General features: G+C 34.2%; 2 protein-coding genes across 2 annotated transcripts; both read right to left on the bottom strand.

Moving 5' to 3' along the window:
- Positions 1–768: 768 nt before the first annotated feature.
- Positions 769–11,922, bottom strand: LOC127863736 (sushi, von Willebrand factor type A, EGF and pentraxin domain-containing protein 1-like). The gene is made up of 21 exons (XM_052403405.1): positions 11,767–11,922; positions 11,095–11,251; positions 10,772–10,929; positions 10,329–10,499; positions 7,390–7,557; positions 7,107–7,283; positions 6,648–6,815; positions 6,291–6,458; positions 5,994–6,170; positions 5,620–5,787; positions 5,199–5,363; positions 4,795–4,962; positions 4,019–4,198; positions 3,723–3,890; positions 3,426–3,593; positions 2,839–3,018; positions 2,592–2,714; positions 2,173–2,294; positions 1,693–2,040; positions 1,004–1,217; positions 769–836 (listed from the first exon to the last, which is right to left on the bottom strand). Exons 1-21 carry the CDS (start codon positions 11,816–11,818, stop codon positions 769–771), a joined length of 3,468 nt encoding a protein of 1,155 aa, XP_052259365.1. The 5' UTR covers positions 11,819–11,922.
- Positions 11,923–20,739: 8,817 nt separating this feature from the next.
- LOC127863816 (putative DMBT1-like protein) lies at positions 20,740–26,822 on the bottom strand. Its single transcript, XM_052403510.1, has 4 exons — positions 26,559–26,822; positions 25,191–25,351; positions 22,772–22,928; positions 20,740–20,920 (listed from the first exon to the last, which is right to left on the bottom strand). The coding sequence occupies exons 1-4, from the start codon at positions 26,606–26,608 to the stop codon at positions 20,740–20,742; spliced, it is 549 nt and encodes a 182-aa protein (XP_052259470.1). The 5' UTR covers positions 26,609–26,822.
- Positions 26,823–27,338: the final 516 nt, after the last annotated feature.

The raw sequence follows: 27,338 nt of genomic DNA on the forward strand, positions 1-27,338 counted from the left end.
AAAATACGAAAGCATTTCGCTTTATCATCGCTTAGCTCATACAAGTTGCAACAGGTTATATCACAAGTTATCATGGCACCTTTAAATAAGTGCCTATTTTGACTAATCTTTAGAAATATACATTCCGGGAACATCCTTCACATTGCAATAAACTCTTCTTTCTTCTACGTTAAACTGGAGCTTGTCAAATCCATGTATTAAACATATTCATTGTTACATGCAAATAACACCATTACCAATCTGTATGGAGATTCGGTGTAGCATGTGCCTGTAGGATGCAGTTGGTAATAGAAAGAATCGCAGAAGTTGGATTTCGTACAACATTTGGTCCTTCATGATGATCATTTGCTCGTGATCACGTGGTGAGAATGAGGATGAGAAGTAAAATCCACCAGATAGGGGTTTCGTGTCCACGAATGTCAATGTTGAGCGGAAATAGCAGCACACTGAAATTGTTTTGACCAATAAATGTTTTGTCATAAGCATTACAACAAACATTTAATAATCTTTCACTCAGACATAACAACAAACAAAACTAACACTATGAATTATAAAGTAACTTACCTTTCCATGGGGCTTGAAAGCTTCGCGTAGCATCATGTCAACGCACACACTATCGTTATTTTTGCTGACGAACTTGGGTCCGAATTGGCCAAAACCCGGGTCCCATCGGGCAAGATCGACGTCACATGGGCACATAGGTAGACGTTGTGAGATGAGATTAATGTTCTGTTTTCGGTTACTGTTTTTATTGTACCCTTAATACAGTCAACACCATGGTGGCTTAATACGGGAGATGTTTTCATCAATGTTATTCAAACAGAGTCCACTAATTCCTACAACGTATTTACATTGTCTTAAAAATCAGTGAGTAATGAACTTTCAATATAATAAAAACAATGATGGTATTCATGTTTTCGATGACAAAACAATGTGTTATTGCTGCAGCTTAGGAAGATGATAATATATAGATGAAGATGGTGATATGTTTAACAATAATTACCTCCTGATTTACAACCCAAATCCATCCGAAGTGCCGGCGGTTTGAAAGAGAACAAGTGGTTGAATGTGGTACCATTCTCTCCGGCGTGACCGATCCATACAGGAATTGTTTTATCTCTCGACGTTAAAGCCCAGTTCATCAATTCATGTCCGTATATTGTTAAGGAATAAGTCCGTACACCATTTGAAACGATAGCCAGTTGGAACGTTGCTGGCTATCAAAATATAGAAACAATTTAAAATTAAGCGCAATTACATGAGCTGCAACAATTACTCAACTTGATCATAATGGCATAATGAGCTTTACAAAGACATAAATACATAAAATTTCCGAAAGCATATAATCAATTAAGGATGTACATATGTTTATTTTTGTTAAAGACTGACGCAACATGCGATTGATGCCACGTCATTTAAATCACGCTGAAGTACATTCGCATATAAATCAACTCTTAAAAGGGTAGTAACGTTCAAGCCTGTATACTAGTTATAAAACGACGTTATTGTTTTAAGCGAATATCCACGACGCTGATGTCTATTTGCTAACTTACAAATGACGTCATTGTTAGGCGTAAACGTATATAATGTTTATAGCATAATATAATAGTGGCACAATTGAATCAACTTTAATTAACACACGTTTTACATTATTGAAAACGTTATTCGTAAACAGCATGAAAAACAACTTACGTGATTACGATTTAGTGAAGACGCCTTTGCTTTCACACGATTCCATGTTGCAATCAAAAGGAAACTTGCCTCAAACGAAGAAAGATTTTCCAACCGTTTGATTAAACTTTCAAGGATTGCAATATCTTCCGTCGCCTTGGTTGAGAATGGATAGTTGTTAAGAATATCGTATGTCCTGTATGTAATTGATGAGGAGTTGTCAACAAAAATATCTGCAAAATATGCTGCTACAACCGGGTCCTTGATATCAATTGTCGGTTCAATGATGTCTACTTTTCCTTTACCCACCGGTACAGGTTTATTATTGGAATATTTCTTATCAAAACTTACCAGTCCACATCTGCAAACCTGTGTAAAAAGCATATACATGATTTTAATGAAACAACGTGCTGATATAAACACATGCAGTAATATGATACACAGATAATAAAATACCTTACATTCATATAAGTAGTTTTGGATTATCACATAGTAACATACATGCATTGAACGTCTCATGTTGTTGAAAACTGGTATCGAATGTGTGAAAACAATGGATTCACTGCAATCATGTTGTTCCATAATCACATCTCCATTTTCTTCTCCAAATGGAAGCAATGGCACTTTCAAATAAATGAACCAACAAAAAACATTAAATTACTGCATAAAATGTTTCCATCAGTTTTGAAATATTAAACCGTCTTTCTGGAGATTCTTACCACCATTTTTAGTCAATACAATACTTTAACAGAGTACACGACTAACATATAACACACATAAACTACGACGAGCACTTAAAACGGTCAATTGAAAACAAAAAAGTATCAAGCCATTTTAGTATTTCTATTGCAGAAAAGTTAATACAAGGGTTGAGCCTACATATCACCATTTCCCTTATAAACATCTTACACATATCTTACTTATATCACATTTCCGTGTTCTTCTGTCTTCCACTCCAGACATGCACGAACACTTTTTGTCTTCACAAATAGCGCTATGTGTCCTGCACATTCTAGCATCAGCACATGGTCCACCAATGTCCGCTTAAAAACCGTAAATATGGGTTTCAAAAAAGTTTTTGGTATAGCATTCACATGTAAACATCAATATTATAGTTGTTCTATAAACATACTTCTTGGCTACTGGAGAACAAATTTGCATAGTTACATTTCTGGATACATGTCGGGACAGAACTGTTCCACGTGCCCATTGCGGAACACCAAAGGACGTCATTTCCGGTCAGTAGATACTCTTCTTGACATTGAAATCGCAGTGAGGAATTAAACGTTGTAACTATAGGACTAGTTACGATCTTCATGTTGTTTGGCATAGTAACATTCCCACAATCTGATAAATTTATCAAATACGATTATTGCTTGATATATAACCTCACGTTCTATGAAATAGCATGCATCACTGCATGAAATATCAGTATTTGGAGATTAATATATGGTTAAAACCAATGGAGATATTATAATTATTTGAACTGTGGATATTTTAACTAAATTCAGACTTGGATATGTAATTATTATTCGAACTGTGAATATTTTTACAAAATTCAGACTGATCGTATGCAAATTTAGTAAATTGTATAAGGTGTCCATAAATATATACGCGCCATATTTGACAACTGAAATAAAATCATTTAAGTATATATAGCTCGTTTTGTTGCCCTTATTTAAGCGTTCACAGTGCTTTGCATCCAAGTACTATATAATTGTATATATTATGAACATGTAAATGAAAACGAATACCTTTACTGATGCATGTTGGATTACCACTCCATTGACCATCGGCTTGACATACTAGTCTACTGTCACCACGGAGATCATATCCAATATCACACTTCACCTCGATTATTGACCCGAAGTGTGCATCTGTGCCGGTCACGTTGCCTTTTTCTAAGTCAATGCGCTCACACACTAAGTTTGTAAAAATATCAGATTAACATGTATGTGAAGAGTGTTAAAGAGCTAAAATTGATCTTTATTAAATGTGCGCTATTATTCTCATTTCATATAAGTTTTACTTTTCATACGAACGAGTCTTACCAACGACATTACATGTCGGATAAGATGTCCATTTACTGTTATTCTGACATTTAATGAAAGGTTCGCCGGACAATAAGTAGCCATTATCACACGATACTGAAACCACGTCACTGAAGTAAAAGGATGTCCCATTAACGGCGCCGTTTGTTGGGGTTGGGTTATCACAGTCTACAACGATAACAATAAACAATAATTCTTTTAAATTTATGAGAGAATCAATGCATACAGAAAACGCTTAAAAATTGCATCTTATTATGAACATCAATCATTAAATAGTAAGCAAAGTCTTATATTACACTTGCGAACGCACGTCGGGACTGAACTGTCCCATTTGCCGTTTGCGTCACACCACAGAACGTCAGTTCCGGTCAGATGATAACCATCATTACACTGAAATCGCAAGGATGAATTAAACGTTGTTACCACGGGACTTGTTAATATGATACCATTGGTTGGTACGGTCACGATTCCACAATCTGAAACACATATTAACACAATGTAAAAAGAATATAGAATTGTTGACAATTCGAGGGACATAATCAGTAAACATATTTAAATGTACTTGTATTCTATTTTTTTTTCATTTAATCGGCGAATGAACTGTCGGAAAAATGATACCTCGATTGCATACATGCCGAATGCATATAAGGCGTTATTTTCCCGACATTTTATACACCGTTGGAATGCAGATGTCTTTTTATTTGATAGTGAATGAATGTAGTGTTTGTTTTGGTTTCATCTCCGTCCAAAGTAACGTTTGCGCCAAGCTACGTCATTTATGTATTGACAAATAAACAAAACCAATGTCTTTAAGACTCGCACAAAAAAATGACTTTATGCGAAAACTTTTGAATTAAAAAGTAGTGCGGTCATTAATAATTACATTTTGATTTTCATACGCAGTGCCTTCATTGTGAATGTAGAACAAGTCATGTGGAAGGAATATCTAATCAGAACTCAGAATGCAGAGTTGCAATTGTCGGTGGCATATTAACGACATGTTTGATTCACAACATTATACTTTATTGAATAAATCTTCATGAAGAAATAACAGTGAAAACAAAATGCATACTTTGAATGACGCATGCTGGACTATCGCTCCATTGACCTTTTCCTTGGCAAGTCAGTTTGTTGTCTCCCCGAATAATATATCCAGTATGACATTTCACTTCAATAACAGCTCCATACTCTCTTCCTGCGCCGATCACACTACCATTTTCAACTTCCATCTCTTCACATACTAAGAAAACCAGAGTTTGAATGATAAATATTTAACCTTAATAAATTTGCTATGTGTATGTGTTAGTGCTAATTTGTGTTATAGAGCAGATGTAGTGATTCTCGTAACATATATGAGTAACTGCCTATCTGAGCCATTGTTGATTTACTTTTTTTTGTAACATATATGAGCCTCTTTCCACATTGTTTTCCTTAAATAAAGTTTATGGACAATTATATAGTATATCTATTGATTACCAATTGGTGAACATCTAACAGTATCATTCCATCCAGTTTTAGTGCAGGTGATTATACTTGGTCCTTGTATTTCGAATCCTTCGTTACAAGTGATAAATGCCTTGGAATACAGGGTCGTTGAATTTGTCACCACGTCTGCATTCGATATGGCTGGTCGCCCGCAATCTGTTCATAAAAACGTTAACGTTTTTTGTTTTTCGACCCAAACCTTATAGAACGGTGAACGAACATCTTTCAATAATAATTGGAATAAAAAAGATTGAATCTTTACGAAATAGAGTAAGTATTTTTTTAGTTCTGAATCGTTATTACAAAAAAAGCTTTTTGCTTTGCAAATAAATGCTGACTAGCAAATCTTGTTTCATTGGGGGTAAAATTACCTTATCATAACAGTACCAAAAAATTCTGCAATGTCACTTACCGGAAGGGTCGCATATGGATTTCCCGGACCACGTGCCGTTTCTAAGACATGTGATGACTGACTCTCCTGACAGCGTATAACCGTATTCACACGAAACGCGCACTACTGTATTGACTGTTGTTTTTGATGAATTCACCAGACCCTTTGAAGGCGTTGGGTCTCCACAATCTGTAGAAACAAGTATGTTATCTAGTAAGTGAAGTCTAGTCTATTAAAAAACAATTGCATTTTATTGGATATTAAGAATAATCACTAGGGACATTAAGTTGGGAAACACCTAACATATTTTATTCCATGGCTAACTGTTTAAATATGCTTCCATTTTGGCATTTGTTATTGAAACCAAGCTCAAATAAGTGTGAGGTAATAATTACCAATGAGTTCACATTGCGGAACGTGTGAGTAATTCCAAATGCCGCTGGCCTCACATTTCACGGTCCAGGAACCCAGTGGTGTGAAATCTGGATGGCATCTGACATCTGCTATCTGTCCATATGTAGTTGCATTACCGATGTTAGCACTCATTGCGGAAATGTGTAGGACGCCACAATCTGCCAATTGGACAATTTTAAACATTTAAACAGGCTGTCCCCATATTGTATGATAACGTTATTGGTATAACTTTCTTTTTCAATTCATATGTTCAATTGCATGTTCATAATATATTTTACCAACTATCGTGCAGTTTGGGTAGTCCGTCCAATGGCTGTTGTTCTGACATCGTATGGCGGAATGGCCATACAACACAAATCCAGTTACACACGATACTGATAGAATGTCATCGAGGTAGTGTGACGTCCCGTTAGTGAAGCCATTATTTGGTGTCGGATCATCACACTCTGCATGGGTATAAGAAGATCGTACAATGTTCGTTGTACATTTCGTTCAACTCAAATGCTATTTTAATAAATTAAGGTGTGGAAATTGACACATTCTTGAACTAAAACCTAAAGACATTAGCTTTACAAAGTACCGACAAGTCCCTTCTCACACATGAATACCGATTGTTATTCAAAACGTTATATTACCTATCAAAGAGCAAATAGGCGAACCAGACCAATGTCCATTCTGTTGACAAACTAACACCGCATCACCAACCAGATGTCGACCATAGTCACATTCCACGCCAACCACAGTTCCGATAGTCGATGTGGTGTCGTTGACCCTTCCATAGGGTGGTGCAGATGATCCACAATCTGTAACATGTCCATACAGGCATTCTCGTTTAATATATTTAATCATTATATAAGTAAAACAGGTAGAAGAATCTTAAATAAATACAATTTCGAGACATTAAAATAAAAGTCTGCATTTTTATTTACTTCTAAGCTAAAACTAAAAAAACTGGCCATCCAGATATTTAACTAGGCAATCCAATTTTAGTTCATTTTTTGCCATTGGTTGTACATACCTTTTGCTACAAGCATGGTACTTGACAGCATCAACATATTTAATACTTAATTATTTTATTGTGGAATATAACATACCAATCAGTTTGCAATCCGGAACGTGCGTGTAATTCCAAACGCCGCTAGCTTCACATTTCACCGCCCATGATCCGCGTGGACTAAACTCATATTTACACTTTACAACTGCTATCTGTCCGTAGGTGGTTGTGTTACCGATGTCAATCGTCATATTGGCGATGGTCAGGGCGTTACAGTCTTGAAAAAAAAAATTATTTCAGCTCAAGTAAAATTTCAGGATTGTTGATACACATAATCTCTATTAGTCTACAGTGATTTTTTCCATATGAGTATAAGTTCTTACCAACAATAGTACAGGTTGGATCATCAGTCCAATAACTGTTATTCTGGCATGTTATGACGGCGTCGCCGGATAAAATATAACCGGTATCACACGACACAGAGACGACGTCATCGAGGTAATATGACGTCCCCATAATTTCGCCATTATCTGGCGTTGGATCTCCACAATCTGCAATTGAACATGGTATTTTGGTTATCTCACAATTTTTGTCACTTATACATTATCAATCGCATTATTTACTCAAATGCTGTGCGTTTGCATTTACTTTCTGTAATCTAAATACTAAACAATTAAATACAAACGGCTTTTCCTGTGGACATACAATCATATTACTAGTATTTATTTTAGTATTCGTGTTTTATATCATCTGTGCACAGCATCTGTGCAAATCGCCTTTTTCCGTCTTGCGTCCTGCGTCCTGCATCTTAAGCCGTAAGCCGACAGTCGTCCGTCGCCCGTCAACCATTCATTCCAACGAAATAATCTCCTAAAACGCTCAGCAGATTTTAAGGAAACTTCACAGGAATGATCCATAGGGTACCCACTTTCAATGCTTTTCAAATTGTTCCGATGTGTTGCATATTTAGGCTACTAGAGCTCAAATATTTCGTATGTAATATCGTTTTGGGGTCCTGTTCTGAATTTGTTAAAATCATGCCTCTCTAATAAAACTAACCGCCACCTCACAGGGGCCGCATGATGTATTAAAAATATTACAGTAAGTAAGTTCAAGAATTTAGAATTGTGTATGTTACATAGAAGGCCTGAGCACATTTTGTTCAAATCATGCCCCTGGGGCAAAACTTGCTTCTCTCCAGTTGCCCTATGATTAATTTGCACTGATGTAGTAAATTACTTATACAACCTTCTTCCATAAACACGCAACAGTGAGGTGTTAAATATTTGGTGTTTAACATAGTGCAGTGGTCCCCTAATAAGTGTGTCCGAATTGTGAAGCTTTGGTGAAAACCGCCCCTAAGGACACATTTTGTTTCAAGACTTTTATACATTTTCTTCAATGAAACCGCATTTTGTATTTAATGTGTAACATTCTCTACCATTCCAAAACAGTTGCACAGAGCCAACCTTGTCATTTTCTATTGATCACATGATTTATATAAACTTATTGAGCAAATAATTTTTAAAAGCTTTTTATTGGAAACCGCATTGGTCAGAGTCAATATGTATAACATCTTATAGTGGTCTTCTAGTTCAAATAAAGTTCAAATAATATTCATGAGGTAAAAACTCGCGACAACCAGGGATCACATATTTTTTATAGACTGATAATTACAACCTAAATAACCCCGCAAGTTCCAGAGCTTTGATATTTGATATGTAATATCACGTAATGATTATGTACACATTGTATTTATATCATGTCCCTGCGATCACATATTTAACAAGACTTGTAAAAACCGATAACTTTAAAAAATGTTTTTGAATTTTTTTTTTCCATAATATTTGGTATGTGATATGAGACAGAAGTCTTCAAATATTGTTTAAGTAATGCCCCTACCGTCCAAACAAGCCACCCTCCTGGATCAAAAAATAATCTAGGTATATAGACTTATATTGTGAAATAAATGTTTTATCTTATTATCTAAAACAGCAAGACCAAGAGATGTAATAATTTGCATGTTTCACCATAGTCAAATAATATCCATGGGTTTAAAATTTGCCCTGCCTTGAGTATGTAGAAAAAAATGTGTTGTTTTCAATTAAATGGTATAATAACTTAATTAAATTTCTGAAAAACCAGGACAAGTAGCTTCAATGTTTTCGTGGTTATTTGTTTGTTTGTTGATCTGCCTTTTTAAACATTTTTTCAGTCATATCGCGACTCTTAAGTTAGGCAACTCTGCTTTTCTCCGGAGAAAGCAGGTTCATCACAATTCCGAACTCACACGTCTGAGGATAACCGAAAAACCTTATTTTATTCAGTGTGATTACGCAAATTGCTGTAGAAAGCATTTCAGAATAAATGCCCACACGTTATATGGCCGGGTAGGGGAGCTGTTTTAGTACAGAGCCCTAATAACTGAGCTTAGCAGCCGGTCAAACAGCTTGGATATTTTGTATGGGACTTTAGAGTGCGGTTCTCTACAAAGATTGTTCATATATACCCAGTATTTTTCAAACTTGCCTCGCTCCATGACACGATTGAACGATCTATGGCCATCTCGGTTCTCTTGTTTCAGGGATAATCATAACATTTTAATATTCATTAACCCTCATTGTGCATAAGTGTGGGAAACGTGTGATGTTCTGCATATACTTAAATCGGGAACCTTACTTTGTTTGACGATACAAGGCGTTACAGCAGTTGTACAAAAATGTGTATGTTATTGTTTATCGTCGTTTGTAACGTTGTGAATAGTACACGCATATAGTACTTTTCTGTGAGATTCGGTAAGCCCTCAAATCGGTTTAAACAACGTATGCATGGTAATCCAAATTTCAATAATTTCATGTTGATAGTTGGTTTTCTGTTTTAAAAGTTGTGGATAAGAACTAGAATTTTCAATCTAATAGAGTATATGGGATTTCATGTTTTGCTCTATAACGTTAACAAAAGAGTATGAATACCTATGTGTTTATTAACAATTGTGTTGTAAATCTTGGTTTGAGGTTTGGAATGACTTTAAACCGTGTAAACTAACTATCCTCTATATTGACAACCTAATGCTTTTATTTAAGTATTTTATATATCGTGTCGTATATATTTCAGCTTGATTTTTATAGACAAGTGGTCACTTGCCGTAAAATAACGACTTTTGAAGGTTGACGATACCTTCGCTTAGGATGATGTCTCTGAGATTTGTGCAACGTGTGTTCCTACTAATAACTGTACATATATTGTAAATTCATATAAATCCATACATGGTTAACTATTTAAAAAACTTGAATTTACCTAAACTGTTTTCTATAGATTTTACCTATTAAACGACAGAATGGTGTGCTTGTCCAATTTCCGTCTTCTTTGCAAACTATTTCTGAGTCACCGACAAGTATTCGACCACGTTCACATGCGACGCTTATTGAAGATCCCACATTTGTTGAAGTGTCGTTGACCATACCCCACTGTAGCGTTGGGTTATCGCACTTTGCTTTTAGATTTAAACATACATTCATTTTAATAAATTAAACATACATAACAAGAGATTATTGGATAGCCAGTTAATTACAAATGTAAATATTATTCTGACAGTTATGGTATACTATTAGATTTTGTAATGACTTGAACACTTTCTCTTTCATGTTTCTAATTATTTATTTTTGGTAAAAGCGTGTCATAAATGAATTAGCTATATTACTTTAAATACATACACGTGTTCAATATTTCAACGTTTGATAGTTGTTTTCTATGAATTTGTCATACCTGTACATGTAACGGCTACGTCCTCGCTATGATCACAATCGTCGTAAGTTACATACCGGCATTCATTGATGTGAGAACTGTTGGCATCACATGCCATGTCATCGACATAAACAGGTCCCGTTCCCTCAATGGATGATGTGCGGAATCCTTTAGCAGGACTGAATAGAAATTGGAGAGAATATTATTTCAACCCATTCAGGCGATGAATGTTAAAGACTGTATACGTTTAATTTAATTAACCTAGGATTGTGCTGTGATTTAGCGCTAATTTTGTTTAATACAAAATTACAAGTGTTAACGTATTTAAACAACCAGACTCCTACTAAAAGCCTATCATTTTGCAAATAACGTTGGCGTCCTCCATTCCAAAGGCGTCATCGCATATTGTTCCCCACGTGTTGAACACTTTGATCTCAACTCTGCCGTCAAAGGTGCTATTTCCGTCAACAAGTCTTATTTCCTGAATATTAAGCGGATAACCTGAAATATATATTTTTATTGAAATATATAAAGAAAATATTTAAAAATGGAAGGTTTATAGGTGTGTATTTTCTTAACTTTAAAAGGCAAGCACAGTTTGAAATCAAATGGTATGCAAAGATTATACGTGTTTAACATTCATAAAAAGTGTTTTGTTATTGTGAACAGGTTCTTCTGTCAAATATAATAACAATATACAACTACGCTTTATGACCTAAAATAACACAAATAAATTCATGCATACACATTTTCACCTAACTGTGTTTACTATTTGCATATGTCTGACTGAATGCAATTACGTTTCAGTTGTTTTGTTCCAAAATTAAGAATACTTACGTTATACAGTTTATTTAATAGTACACATTATGATCTGTCCATGTCTTTAAATAATATATATGACGTTACCATGATCTATTCCAATGTTTAGTTCAAATCCAACCGATTCAGTAGGACAATATTTAATATTTATCAATTGCTTCAATTGTCAGGAATTAGAATCTTGAATCGATACATACTGTATTCCTGACATTCTTCAATAGTCGTCCAACCATTTGCAGTACATGTCATACGCAGATATCCGACGTAGGTTTTTTTAAATTCGCAGTTAGCGAACAGACTCGTTCCGTTGTAATGGAAATAATTTACACTCCAACTTGCAAAAATGTCCGGTTTCCCACATTCTACAATGCAATAATTAGGTCGTCAACCTTTTTGGTAATTATACAAAAAATAAAGGGTTGTTAAAGGTATACTATAGACATTCCGAGTTTGTTTATGTTCTAGTTCATTTTATTAATACTACATATCAATCGACTTGAGACAGTGGCTTTGACGAAATTTTAATGATTAAGTATTATACAATTATCTGAATGAAAATAAAAGTAACGATTATTTATGATATTATTAGTTTGAATTTCATGCAATCATCTACGAACTCGTATTACCTTTAACTGCACTTTTAAAATAATGCGAATGGTATGAATGTATGTCAGCGTATGAAAATCGCCTCTGACATTAGAAAACATTGGCTATTCGTAAATAAGCTGTAGGCTATAAAAGACAGTCTTTATTTTCAGCGCGATAGCACACACAGGTGGAAGTAACGTACCCTGGATAGTATTTTTTTGTTATTTATTTTTTTAAGAGCCCAATATATTCAAATAAATACATAAAATCATGTTTAATGAGAAAAACATTGACAAAGAGCCGTAAAAAAAATCCCCACCCTCTGATATTGGAATCATAACAAGGTCATTAACTAGAATTTATCATAGACCTGTCTTCGCGGGCCGCAAAAATGTCAAAAGTAGCTTTAATCAAAAGCATCCATTGATCCTCCTATGGGCAATTGGACAACCTTTCAAAAAAAGTTCACTTTAAAAAAATCTGTCCAGCCGTTAACTCAAAGTCGGTCGAAAACCGAGCAATATTTCGAGTCCGTTTGTCAACCCGAATAAATCTTCTACAGACTTTCAAACAATATTTTTGAGTTTTTGCCCCTTAATCGATAGCTCGCGTCCTATTCCTTTAAAACAACGAGGCGTGTCAAATAATGCATGCACATGCAACCACTTACCCCTAAAAACGTATTCCAATACAATCAGAATGATAAGTATTTTTCATTAATTACATTTATTAAAACATCGTTGTTGTTGTTGATTGGATATTTATGTGCCTGGCTCTGTCAGTGTAATTCACTGCTAAGCCGGGTTCAAGAGCGATGGCTACTTTCGTTTTCAAGTAAATCAAATTTAGAGTTATAACAGTTGTTGCAAAGAAAATATAACATTTTGGAATAAGTTTTAAGGGGTAAGTGGTTGCATATGCATGCATTATTTGACACGCTTCGTTGTTTCAAAGGAATAGGACGCGAGCTATCGATTAAGGGGCAAAAACTCAAAAATATTGTTTGAAAGTCTGTAGAAGATTTATTCGGGTTGACAAACGGACTCGAAATATTGCTCGGTTTTCGACCGACTGTGAGTTAACGGCTGGACAGATATTTTTGAAGTTAACTTTTTTTGAAAGGTTGTCCAATGGCCCATAGGAGGATCAAGAGATGCTTTGGATTAAAGCTATTTTTGATATTTTTGCGGCCCGCGAAGACAGGTATATAATAAAGTCTAGTTAATGACCTTGTTATGATTCCAATATCAGAGGGTGGGGATTTTTTTTCATGGCTCTTTGTCAATTTGTTTCTCATTAAACATGATTTTATATATTTATTTGAATATATTGGGCTCCTAAAAAATATATATATGAAAAGTACTATCCAGGGTACGTTACTTCCACCTGTGATAGCACATGCTTATTAAGACTGAGCGTATGGCTTAAAATGCTTTTGCTACGTTCCCACTATCGAGCGGTAATTTATCGTTGTACATTTCTGAGATTTGGTGCCTTAGACACGACATGATGCGCTTTTTGTGTGTAATGACACGATGCTTTGCGCTCAATTGCAATTTGTTCCACGATTTGACAATTCCAGATGCTATATTTTTACAAGGTTTAAGTTGAAGTTCAAAAACCGTTTCAAACAGTCCAATGAATATGTTCCAATTTAATCCGCGATTGGGTTTTGATTCAACACGATAGCAGCGAAAGTATTCCTTTAATAATTACGTTCTTTACGATGTGTTACGTTATCCTGTTTATCAAGAATAAGTCGGCTCCGGCACGATAAGATACAACTATGGTTGCGATATATTTCACGATTTAATCAACGTTAATCCCGATAAACAATATACTGCAATTAAACATCTTAACCGTGAATTTTTTAACAGTTTACAAAAAATCGCGATAAACAAAATTGACATCAAAATCTGATACTACCCAAAAGGATCTGATACGATCACAACTATAAGTCGAAGATTAATCCAACGAGTTTAATTGAGGCGCAAATTGTGATAGTGGAAACGTAGTAGTTTCCGAACGTTTGTTAGATGCTGATATATACTTTAATGAAACTGTACACAAAAAACTTGTCCATTTAAACATGGTTTAATATATATATGACATTAGCGGCTAGAATACATGAACTCTAGTTCAATGCCGTAATGCTAAATACAATAAATATAATCAATATATCACTTGCCATTGCAAAGTAAAGACAGATCTCGCAGGTGGCTGCATTGTCCGTTTTGAACGTATAGACATTCGTCAAGGAAAGCTTCAGTACCATTACAATGAAGTTGATCAATGTGTACAGGTCCAGAGCCATTGCCATATTTGGTACCAGGAATGTATACAGCTCTGTAACTGTAAAAGAAAACAAAACACAACATTTTACCATGATAATGCAATAATCAAATATATGTGGTGTTTCCTATTGTAGCTATATATCGATCAAACACATTCTGATTATGACTGACACATCGCACGTATACGTTCTTTTCGAGACATCCCCCCCCCCAATTAAATCAGTGCGATAATGATAACGACGCATCGACTTTGATTTTGGCATGATAATATTTGGCCATAAGACTAGTGTAAACGTACGTACAAATGAGTTCGCTTGTAACAAATTGTGTCTTGGAACTCAATGAACGCTGTTTCTTTTATACATAATGATTAATTTCTGCAGTGAAATAACAGCAGTGAAAATAAAAAAAATGTTATTTTCACCGGTGAAAATAATTTTTTTTCTGAACTTCTTTTTCTTTTTTTAGATTATCACATCAAGATTTACTTCACTTGTTTGACCCACTAAACAAGTACTTGCAGCACGGACATGTACTGTTCAGTAAATGTTGTTACACCAGCAGTATTTTATGCATAACTTTGTTTGCTTATTTTAACAAGGTTATAAAATGCTAAATCCTTTAAGCTTTGTTTACTCGTAAACCATCAATTATTGGACTTTTTCTTTCGGCGGAGGATGATGCAAACACTTATGACGTCATTTTGTGTATTGAAATGTATTGAGGCACGCCACGGGAGAAAGGGTAACTTTTCAGCGAAAGGGAAACAGCTGTTAATTATTTTCTTGAAAAAGGGGCATACAAGAAACATGTCAGTGTAAAATCGTTTGTTATTTCACTCGTGATCATAGAAAAATAATATTTTCACGAGTGGCGCTTTTTCTATGATCACTCGTGAAATAACAAATGATCTTACACTGACATGAACAAATATCCTCTATTTTTTCCGCTAATTTATTTAATTTAACTTGTATCATCTGTATAGTTTACGCTATAAAGTGATGTCATGTTGTCAGTCACGTTTTTTATTATAAAGACGCTTTTTTTGTATTGATGAAGTGGCATAGATGCAGTACGTGGCATAAAAGTCGAATTATATAGATTTTCCTTCCGTCGATATATATTCACCGATTTGTGTATTATATTAATGTTAAAAGGAGTATATGATATATGTAAACACAGAAATCAAGGTTGTAAAGCACATTATGCGAAATAAAATAAACTATTTTATAGATGTTCTATAATGGCTTACCTAGAGTTAAAAGATTTACATATTATATCAGCATCGTTATAGTCGATATAGCTGTCGCATATTGTTCCATAAACGCCGTCCACGGCTATTTCAACTCGACCTACGTTAGGACCTGGTCCGTCAACAAGGCGAACATCTGATATATTCAGTGGTTGGTCTGTAATCAGTATTTTTATATTCCGTCAGAATTGTATAATGTTATGAAAGATACAACATCAATAAAATGTGTTTGTCAATATTATAATATTCTTGTATTAAGGAATGGCTAAGGACAACCAACCGTTATTTTAATACATAAATCGGATGCTACTTATAATCATAACAATAATATATGAATGCCAGTAGCAAATACCATGTACACAAATGATATCATTTACAGGTTTGTCCATTTATACTAATGGTAGACCGAAACAATCTAATGTTACATTTTACTAAATAATTGAGACCATATTCAGTCCAATTGAAAGTAGTGCCTATCTTTAAGGAGTTCATTTTCTTGTCGGTATTAATGAAATTTAGCATTCGCATAGATTCCGTTCGTGTTAATTTTCTATATCCTGGTGTCTCTGCAACATTTTGTTGCCTTTCATTGGAGAGTACGCTGACAGATGAATGTTTGGGTTTTGTTAATCGAAGTAAATAGCTTTTGTCGAAATTTACTGCCAAAACCCTGTGTGCTGATTTTTTGGATTCAAGTGAATTGAATGTTATTTGATGAAAAATGAAATACATTTTTATTCCACTTTTCTAAGAATAACATATTTATCTTAAGTTTATTCCCCGGAATGCACACTCTAAAAGAAAGGATAATCACGACAAATGCTTTACAATTTAGCAGTTTTATCTTGCGACCAATGGTATTTAGAATAATTTAAATAATATGATGAAGGACCCCCCCCCCAACCCCCCCCCCCCAAAAAAAAAAAACACCCCAAAACAACAACAAACAAACAAAACAAACAAAAACAAACAAGAAAACGCAACAAAACAAAATAAAAAAACACACACCCACAACAACATAAAAACAACAATTAAGTTATTGATAACGTTCATTGGTTCAATGGAATTGCTATTGAAATATGTACGCACGAAAACAAATGGTAGATTTAATTACTTAGTACTGAACAAAAATGTTATACCAAACATAACTTGTCTCATGTTCGACATTTAAACCCATATATCTTACTGCGTCTGCAAACATCGTCTAGGCTTGGAGGCGACCATTGTCCATTCCGGCATAAACTTATGCTGACATTAGAACTGTAGAATCCAGCATTACAAATTGGAGTCGCGATAGTCCCATTTGTGCTGTAGGTAACCGAACCACCGGATACTTTAAGGACGGGACATTCTGCAATTAAATGTAGAGTGTGTTGTTTTTTTGTCGTGTTAGTTTCAGAGTAAACATGCCTATATGTCTAAAATATGAAATGTCGATCGATTATAAGTGCATTTCTATAAATAAATTAATGTTGATGTCGTATATACCACCAATTGAAACAGGACTGATGGAGCTCATTTCCTGCCAGACATACGTCTTTCTTGCTGTGTACCGGTGTACAAATAACCAATTGCAATTTTATGTGGGTATTTTATTCAAGTTCTATATGGAGAAATACGTTTTATGCAATTGTTTATTTTCTTAACTGAAACTGTCAGACTTTTTCCAAATTAATAAACATTTCTATGAGCCACATTATTTATCATGCGGCTTTGTTAGTAGCGATGATACTGTAGACACGTACATGTTCTATTTAGATGATACTGTTGCTTTTCTCTGCTTGTTTTCAGTCACTTTACTGATATATGCTTTTTGAAGGTTTGTAATGAACATTACTTTAACCCGACTTTTATTTTTAAAAATCGTCATAAAAAGGCCATAATTTAGGCAACCATTTATTGACTTAAAATTGCGCGCGCGTGCGTGAGTATGTGCGTGCGCGCGCGCGTGTGTGTGTGTGTGTGTTAAATTTCGTTATTGTTTTTCTTAATGCAATTAAACATAATTGAAAAATAAACTGAAATAAATATCGCTAAAAACGTATTACATCAACATAACAGGTTATTTAAGACATGAATCAATGCCTGCTTTGCAAAAGAAAAATGAGTGTAATCTATCGATTGGTTGATTTAAATATTAAAACAATTTATACAACTGGAATTAACTGGAGATGTATCTTTACTTTGCAATTGCAATAAAAAAAAAACTATTAATATTCTTCTAACAAACTGAACACGGTTTGTCCTGTTGTGCATCTGGCGAAAATTATTTATTATTCATCAAGATTTCATTGCATATATTATTTCAATTACAAAGAATTTCCTGTAAGTTTTTAGAGTCATGTATGGACATATAATGAATCGCTATTGTGATAATTCAAAACTGGTTTACGTTTGCACCGCACTCATCGTATTGTGCGATTTTTATTTTTGCAGTAAAGCTAAGACCAAACTAAATGTCTTGTTTAAATGAATGCAGCTGGAAAATAGTCTGCAATTAGTTTTGCCAAAATTTGTTTTTTTTAAGGAACTTAAAACCTAAAATAATGTGTTAATTTTGACCAATAATCATGGTATATTTTGGTATTTAATTTAAAGTTTATGTTAACACACGCGGTTAACATGTTTTAGATATATTGTCGGCACAGACTAGAATTGATCCCACCTATGAGTCGGTAAACTTTGTTTACATGTATGTCCTGATCAAAATGTAACATTTACTCGAATAACTAAATAACTAGAAGATGGAATTCTATCACTTTGTTAATTATAAGCCACTGAGTAAATACATGTCAATTATATAAAGGGAATTATTGACACACTTTGAAATGTTTTTAACTGTGTGATAACATGTTTTAAATTGATAAATGCAAGCATCGGAACTAGATAGCTCCAAAATAAAACAAGAGTGAAATTAAAGCAACAACACAAAAATGAACTCCCCAAATTATTCAATCCTTTCGCCCTTGTAACGCTTTATAATTGTATCAATTTATAACAATGATAATTCGTAAACGCCATTGTATTTTCAGTTCGACTTTATGTCATTAATGTTATTTCGCTGTTATTATGAAAAATATTTTTTTGAACAGAATATTTTATTTTAGCTTAAGCATACAGCTCATCGCCATAAACATACATATGCAATAACAGCATGCGTGACAATTATATACAAAACATACATCCTTTTGAGGAAAGATCAATTTAAAAAGTAATGACATACAACATGTTTTAGTGAGAATGTCACATGGATGGGGTTAATACAAAGTGATCATGTAATGTTAACACGAAATTTAATAATTGTTACAAATAAAACATTATTCTAAGCTTATTGTCTTTGTGGAAGATATATCATTTATACTACACATATAGCACATCTTCTCGTAACTTAAAGCATTTTAAACAAAAAATGGCAAGGTTTCTTAACACTATTTTGTTTGAACAATTAAGTAGTTCGATAAACTTGAACATACTAGGTCGTGATCTGTAATACTTTGGAATTAATGTATTCCTAATATTGTGACCAGCCAGGTAGCCCAAGATTGTATATGGACCGAGCCGTAGTTTGCGGCTGCCGGGATGTTTACTATTCTTCCGTTGGGCCCGAAGTGGGTGTTTTTTATTTCTTACATTGTACTGAACTTTTGTATCGAGTACATATACCAGTGTATGATTAACATATTAATTAACAACACTTTAAAACATTATTTCCAATGGGGTTCTTTGGTTTTTGCTGAAGAGACAGCAAGCAGAAAAGACAGTATTGAGATATAAGGAATCCGGGTGCGATACCCTAGTTCTTTGCGAATAGATCCCTTGGTTCTTTTACGTGCTCAGTGTATAGCACCGATACACGCGATAATTACCTGGGTTTCATACCAGTACATCTCTAGTTGGGTGGGAAACAAAATAAACATTTCTTAAATGTCCAGTGCCCCGGCCAGGAATTGAACCGGGGACCTCTGGAATGGTAGAACAGTGTGTTACCACTCGACTTACGCACCACCCAAAAACACATAAATAAAACATAAAATTACTTAATCCGATTGTAACACTCGCAAGTGCCAACATCAAATTAAAATAAGCGCTACCGCACAAAGCAACTCAGCTGTGTGTAACTCGGCGATTACGTTATTTTTCCATATTTAGCACGCGCTGTCTTTGTAAGAAAACAATGACAAATACTTCGGATTGTCTATTTCTCGTATGTTAGGGACCGAAACCGGTCATAAGTATACAATAAATACACATTTATGTGAGGTATTCCAAAGTTAACGTTCTTCTCTTTAATTGGAGATTTAATCATGTTAATATTTGAAAGACAGTTTTGCTAGGGTTAATTTATTAATTAACTGTTAACTGTTAGGTTTATATAATTGTGTTGGAAATGATTTAAGTGCTTTTCGAAAAGCTGACCGTACGAAAGGAACGCGTGTTCTATGTGTATACAAATCTGATCTGCCACAAACATTGCATGGAAAGAAAAAAACTACAGACAATCGCTTGATTTTTTAATTCATTAATTACACATAATTTCGAAAGAATAATTCGGACGGATAAATTTGAGTGTTATGTTTTTTTTGGATTGACGTTATTATCAATATTTTCTTTTATCATAATATTATTTATTAGTATTATCATATTGTATGAATATTGTTTTATTATATTTTCAATCTGAATGTTTTTCTTAACATTTTACACTCGAGTGAGAATACCAATCGAATAAGTTTACTAGTATTTTATCCCCATATTGATATAAATGCCTTTATCGAGTGCGTTCTTGTGTTCATACCAGTACTAGTATTTTATCCCCATATTGATATAAATGCCTTTATCGAGTGCGTTCTTGTGTTCATACCAGTACTAGTATTTTAACACTATATTGATATAAATGCCTTTATCGAGTGCGTTCTTGTGTTCATACCAGTACTATTTTTTTTCGAGTTCAACAAATAATTGAAAAATATTGTATACGTTGTGTATTATTTTTTAACAAAAACAGAAGCATTCAATGTATACAAAATATTTTAACATGATTAAAATAGAAACATATACAAACCTGAGCAGACGAGTGACACAGTTTCATATGGATTACAATAACTAGGAAGCGGTAAATAGGAACACTCGTCAATATGATTGGCCAGTAATGGACAACTTCTCATATCAATAAGAACAGCTCCATTTCCATACATTGAGCAACAATTATGTTGAATATAACTACAACATAAAAATGACGTGTATTTTATTATGTTATCCAAATTACAATTGTGAACCAAAAAGGTCGAGGCTCGTCTTAATGTGTGTTTATTTTGCTTTGCTCCGTAGTGTATGGCAACTATTTGCGAAAAGCAAAATTAAATTTATTAAAAAACAAGAGCTGTGTTTGTAAAAATCAATACACTCGACTGCGCTTTGAGGCCATATATTTGGCCATTGACCTTGAAAGATGACCTTGACCTTTCACCACTCAAAATGTGCGGCTCAATGAGATACACATGCATGCCAAATATCAAGTTGCTATCTTCAATATTGCAAAAGTTATGGCCAAGATTAAAGTTTTGGGACAGACAGACTGAAGGACAGACAGACAGACAGACAGACAAACAGACAGACAGACAGACAGACAGACAGACGGACAGACAGACAGACAGACAGACAGACAGACAGACAGACAGACAGACAGACTGAAGGACAGACAGACAGACAGACAGACAGACAGACAGACAGACAGACAGACAGACAGATAGAGAGAAAGACAGATAGACGGACAGAAAGACAGGCCAAAAACAATATACCCCCGATCATTCGATCCGGGGGCATGAAAAGATATGTTTAATCATCGCACAATAAAGGTCGAAGTAATATTTTTCAATAAAAGGTTTCCATAAAAGAAAACTACCTGATTGACGGCCATGTTTTAAATGAATCAAAATGATCCGATGGTATTTAGCAAACCATTTCTTAAAGGAATATGCATGTGAAATTATGTTCAAATAAGGTCAGCGGTTTCAGATAAGATAGTTAAGGTTATATTAAATTGAACAAGGTACACCGTATTACTAACGGTTGCAAGGTTGCAATTAGGTTAACGAAGAAATGTACGTGTAAAATTATTTCGATAAACCGGCAGCATTCTCCAAGAAGATTTTCAATTTATATTATACATAAGGGAAAATGCCATGTCCCCCCTTGATACCATATTTAAATTGTATAAAATAATGGAAGTCATTTGGTAATAGGTCACCCATGAAAAAATACTGTAAAATAAATTCTATTTGCCGAAGCTTTGAATGCAACCGTTGTTTTCATAGTGTTAAAGGGGTCTTTTCACAGATTTTGACATGTATTGAATGTTGTCATTAAATGCTTTATATTGATAAATGTAAACATTGGATCTAAAAAGCTCCAGTAAAAATCAAGAATAAAATTGAAAAAAGTAAAAAACGTAGCCCTCAACAGGGATCGAACCACTGACCCTTGGGGTAAAATTCTACCATTTAGACCACTCGGCCATCCGTGCTCATACATTGAAGGATGTTTTTTTATACTTTATATAAGCAATCCTCGTAGTTTCACAAAATATAACGACAACAAAAGAACTCTCCAAATTATTTAATCGTTTCGAGTTGCAACGCTATATACTTGTCATGTTTTTAAATCGTCAAAAGATGCATATAATGGCTGTCTTAGAGCATGGTAAATGTTCGATATTACTGTTTCCTCAAGAATATCATAAATAAAACGAAAATTTGCGAATCTGAAACAAGTTTTTTAATTTTGTCAATTTACCAAAACGTGAAAATGCCCCTTTATGTTTGATTATGCTAGAAGTACAACTTAGGTACATGTTTACGACGTTTGATTGAAATCCACTAAAAGAAAATAGCCACTCGATATTTAACGAACGCCGGATCGTGTTAAGACGTGAACATTTTCTCCTCAGATGAACTATATGAAATATTCCGTTTTTATCTGAGCTATTGGGTGTTTACTTTAGCGGAATAGTAGGCTCTACTAGTATTGGTATGCGAACTGACGAATGCTTTAATAAACCAATGCAATACTTACGTCAAATTCATCATTCGACAGAACATCTCGCCAAAATTCGAATTAAAGGAATCATCACACACTGAACCCCATCGGCCGTTGGCAAAAAGTTCCAATCGTCCAATAAATGAACTAGCTCCATTAGCCAAACGTATCTTGGTAATATTGAAAGTAGAAACTGGAAAAAGACATGTTTGTACAGAAAATATTTGTCTTTGGAATCCTTTTTTCGCAAATCAAATCAAGGCGCTAAAACAAAACGGATAATACCGGCAAAAACAGTGCGTTTCAATATAACCCATAACGGCGACGAATCATACCAGACCAATTTTGAATTTTATGGAGTCCCACAATACTGAAATAATAGTTTTCCACGGAAATACTCAGACGTTAATGCAGTTGTTTTCAGCAACGAAAACGTCAATTTTAGCGTATTATCTTTATAACATCTATGCGTATTCGTATATACTAAACACCCTTCACTATATGTGCCTTATCGCATTTGTGTCAAGTTGAGGCGACGACATGTTTTTAAATCATAATTGTATGTATTCATTGTGTGTGTTTTCAATAGACAATTTCCGTTGCATAATTGAGTGTCATATATGTTTTAAAATATTTTTGTAAAATCAACATTCAAACTTTGGTTATAGAGTCAGGTACAGTGCGTTGAAATTATCAAACGCTCCAACCAAAATGAATCAATCTCACAATTAAACGTATTTCGCGCACATTTAGTTCTAAAAACGTCCTAGGGCAGATACAAAGTGTCATAAAAGTTATGAAAACACAAATTTTAAGTGCAGTTTCGGGGCGGAGCGGGTGTGTCAGTCTGCTTTAGTTGATGTGGGGAAGCACTTCTACGAATAAGCCCCCAAAGAGATTATAGAACATACCATGTATTTCAATTTCATTGATTTAAGAAAGTCGCAGTGGAGACGACGATGTGCATTAAAACTGCAGATTTATTGAATCTGAGACTGTTAAAAGGTACTACTATAGTCTACGGAAGTATATAAAATCATCATATAAGTGATATTATGTTTCTGTTAGTTGGCAATATTTCTTTTTACGGGGAGGGGGTTATGGAGAGAATTCAACAAAACACGGCCAAACGACATGTGATACAATCCAACAAATTATCAATATGAATCAGATAAATAAACGCTTGCACACAGTATTTTAATATTTTGTTGATTTTTTATCTGAAAACACGTATGAATCTTCATACTGTATCAATTGTTTTCTTTAAAAATCCAGTACCATGTTATCATACTCAATATGGTGTCTGTTATCCGGTTCCCGCGAAATACATTTCAAACGCAAATGCTTGACGTATCCGCGGTTGCTTTAGTTTCCAACAAATGCATTATAAATAAATATAAATATTATTACCGTATTGGACCCCGTAGAATTAGTGGCAAAGAAATATTCTTATCCTCGTTCATGACTATCCGATATATGTAAACCATTAGTTTTCCTATGTTCTTATACTATATTTTACTTTCGTATCAAAATTTGACAAATATAATAAGCTTAAATACCAAAAAGTTCAGGGTTGAAATGTTTGGCATTCTGTCGTGTTTTTTGCCATCTTGGCATGGACTACTGGGATGTTCAGGCATTTTTTTTTAAGTTTAGAGTCTTGTATAATCCGTAAGCCGGGAACGCACTTTCGTTACCGATATTATCCATTTGAATTATGCAAATATTAATACAAAAGAAACATGAAAAATTATTTGAATATCTGATAAGCACCTTAAAAAAAAAAGTGTCACCATTTTACTCTCACACGTGATACTTTTAGCTCCTACTGTTATTGTTTGTAACGGAGCGGAAACTTTAAAAATAGTTTTGCAAAGGGCCACCTTATTAAAATCTGTGTGAAATTATTTGATTAAACGAAAATGACTTTAAGACGTATCTCAAATTTTAGCAATTGCGGCAATCTAAGCATCAACACATATTTTTATTTTAACTCAAACGCCAATGTTTGCCAGGGAGCGGAGCTTTGAATAATGTTGGCATTTGATCACTAAATTAACAGCTGTGTTAATTTCATTACAAATCTAACCATATGGTTAGGAGAAAACTTTTATGCTATGTAGGCCATAAAGAGGAGTGAAAATTAACAATAGGCACATCTTAAGATGAAGATTCCACATTGAGCATTCGTAAAACAATTAATAAGGATAGGCCAAGAATTTTAGACATTTTGAAGAGAATACAAACTTTGAACAACATTTTAACAACATTGTTAAGCTCAAACGCCGGTTTTTGCTAATATATAAGCTGAAATGTTTCTTTAAAAATTCCGACTAAATATCAAAAGATTTATGTAACTTGATGAAGTTTAACCTACTAGAAAATTGAATTTACCAAATTACATTTAGTTATATGCTTGAAGTAAAAGACTTGGACGACACTTTTTAATTCGTACCTGTACATTGAATACCCACATCGTCAGAGTGATTGCATTTGTGTGAAGACTGATACATACACGCACTAACATCCTTTTCAGACCCTGAGCAGTGTAAGTTGGCAAAATGTACCTTGCCCGATCCTGTTCCATAACCGGCATTTGTTGTGAATGAACGGTAACTGAAGTTGAAAGCATGAATATGTATATCTTTCACAATTGATTGAAGCCAATGGATTGGTTAAAGAGATACTTTGACGGAGTGGTCAACAGCCCGTTGGATCTACATTCTAGATTTTTATTTATCCTTAACCGCATGAGAAACACAAAGATATAAACCTGACTATCAAAACAGTCCGATTTTGCCAGATAAATCAAGACTGAACATAAGAAATCACTGCAAAAGGTGAGTGCGTTTGATTTCTCTTATTAATGATGCCTTAGTTTTAACCTTATAAACTGTTTCGTTATAGTGCCCACACTAGTCTGAGAAGACTGAGAAGACAAAATATATGACAGAAGTAAACCAAACAACCGATTATTAGTTAGTTATTTAACGTATTTCCCTTTGGGAGAATCCATGGGAAGAGGCATATGTGCAGAACATTTCGAGGAAATCGAAACTGCAGAAGGAAAAAAGCAACCAATGCATGACCAACAGGCTCATTTCTATTCGGATAAGAACCAGAACGATTTCTATGAGAAACACACCGCGTCATAATAATTACTGGGTGAGCGTGACAGACAAAATATATGTCTTGCAACTGCAACAATACTTACTGACCTTTCGTAAAGAAAAAGGAGGGAGCTTAAAATAAATTTTTACTCAGAATTTCTTATTTAAACCAAGAAACCAAGTGCCATGGGATTAAAGGGTCAAATGACTGTACGATGGGCTGTTCTCTGCTGAAGAATTTGGCTATTTAGTGGTTAACATGCCGATTGTATAATTCTTAAGCGTGCATTAAAAGCGATATAACACCTGCCAACTACAACTATTTTGTGAAAAATGACTGCTTTTTATGAGTTATTATTAGTGAAGTTGACACAATCGCAAATCCTTAATAATAGAAACAATGGAGTAAAGTTCACGTTTCGTTTGAATCGTTATACCCGCGAGATTCTAAAAGAGAGAAGAAAATATACTTTTAAGTGTATTCCAAATTGATTCGCGGATATTGGGTTAATCGTTAGATTAGAAAGAAGTTCATCTCCGATGTATTTGTATTTGTATATGCATATGTATTTACTTGTATTTAGTTCGATAACATAAGGCATACTTTAAAACATGCAAAGTAGTAATATTTCATTCTAAATTGTAAAATACTTTAAACACATTTTAAGCACAATAATCTCAAGATATATTAAAATTTTGTATTTAAGTATCACCTTGCATTCATCATTCTGCAAAGAACAGTTGCCTCTTCCACGCCAAACATGTTGTCACAGATGGTTCCCCATTCGTCGTTGATTTTCAGTTCGACCGTACCTCGATATGGATATAACTCCTGGTTAACTAGGCGTATGTCTTGGACCTGCACTGGTCTGCCTGTTTAATGATTCATAGTTTTTTTTTATGTTTTATTGATGGACGTACTTAAATCATATACATTTATGAATTTAAAGGATTTGTGCTACCACTTTACCAGAGAGTGTATCTTTAAAACGCATTCTTTCTAGATTTCATTATAAAAAATAAGCTTAAGTTCAAACTAGTCTTTAAAATAATCATTAATTTTTTAATAGGCTTCGTACCGACAAAAATTCGAAAGACACCTGTAAAATAATAACTAGTTTTAAATAATAACCGCACATGTTGTTAATTATGCCTCTGGAGTTAAATCGAGTTCGTACTCTACCTTCGTACCAAACGTACATTAAGGTTTTAATTATTTTCGCACAGAGAGCGTTTGCACACAGACATAGATAAATGTATTTTTAGCAAACGAAACATAGCTCAGTAAAATAAAGTAAAATTCTTTCATTTGATTTCGTGCCATTTTAAAATGTATTGAATGATTTTCAAAGGATCGGGGATTTTAATAATTAACCAATCAATATGGCCTGTGTTGCGTTTCCAGTTTCGAATATCCCAGGCCAACTATTTGAAATTTATTTGCAACGGATCAAATTCTGATGGAACATACCACATATAAATTCATTTTTAAA

Source organism: Dreissena polymorpha, chromosome 1, assembly GCF_020536995.1.
Source record: "Dreissena polymorpha isolate Duluth1 chromosome 1, UMN_Dpol_1.0, whole genome shotgun sequence".
Taxonomy (NCBI): Eukaryota; Metazoa; Mollusca; class Bivalvia; order Myida; family Dreissenidae; genus Dreissena; species Dreissena polymorpha.

What these genes read in the sequence shown, in the direction of transcription:
- LOC127863816 (XM_052403510.1), bottom strand. Translation starts at nt 26,608, where the DNA reads ATGTTTGGCGTGGAAGAGGCAACTGTTCTTTGCAGAATGATGAATGCA. An exon ending in TGCAGAATGATGAATGCAAG is followed by an intron (nt 25,352 to 26,558) that starts GTGATACTTAAA and finishes TTTCAACTTCAG; the next exon opens with TTACCGTTCATTCACAACAA. An exon ending in TGTCGAATGATGAATTTGAC is followed by an intron (nt 20,921 to 22,771) that starts GTAAGTATTGCA and finishes TTTATGTTGTAG; the next exon opens with TTATATTCAACATAATTGTT.
- LOC127863736 (XM_052403405.1), bottom strand. Translation starts at nt 11,818, where the DNA reads ATGACATGTACTGCAAATGGTTGGACGACTATTGAAGAATGTCAGGAA. An exon ending in TGAAGAATGTCAGGAATACA is followed by an intron (nt 11,252 to 11,766) that starts GTATGTATCGAT and finishes TATATATTTCAG; the next exon opens with GTTATCCGCTTAATATTCAG. An exon ending in CCCAAACTGCACGATAGTTG is followed by an intron (nt 6,171 to 6,290) that starts GTAAAATATATT and finishes TCCAATTGGCAG; the next exon opens with ATTGTGGCGTCCTACACATT.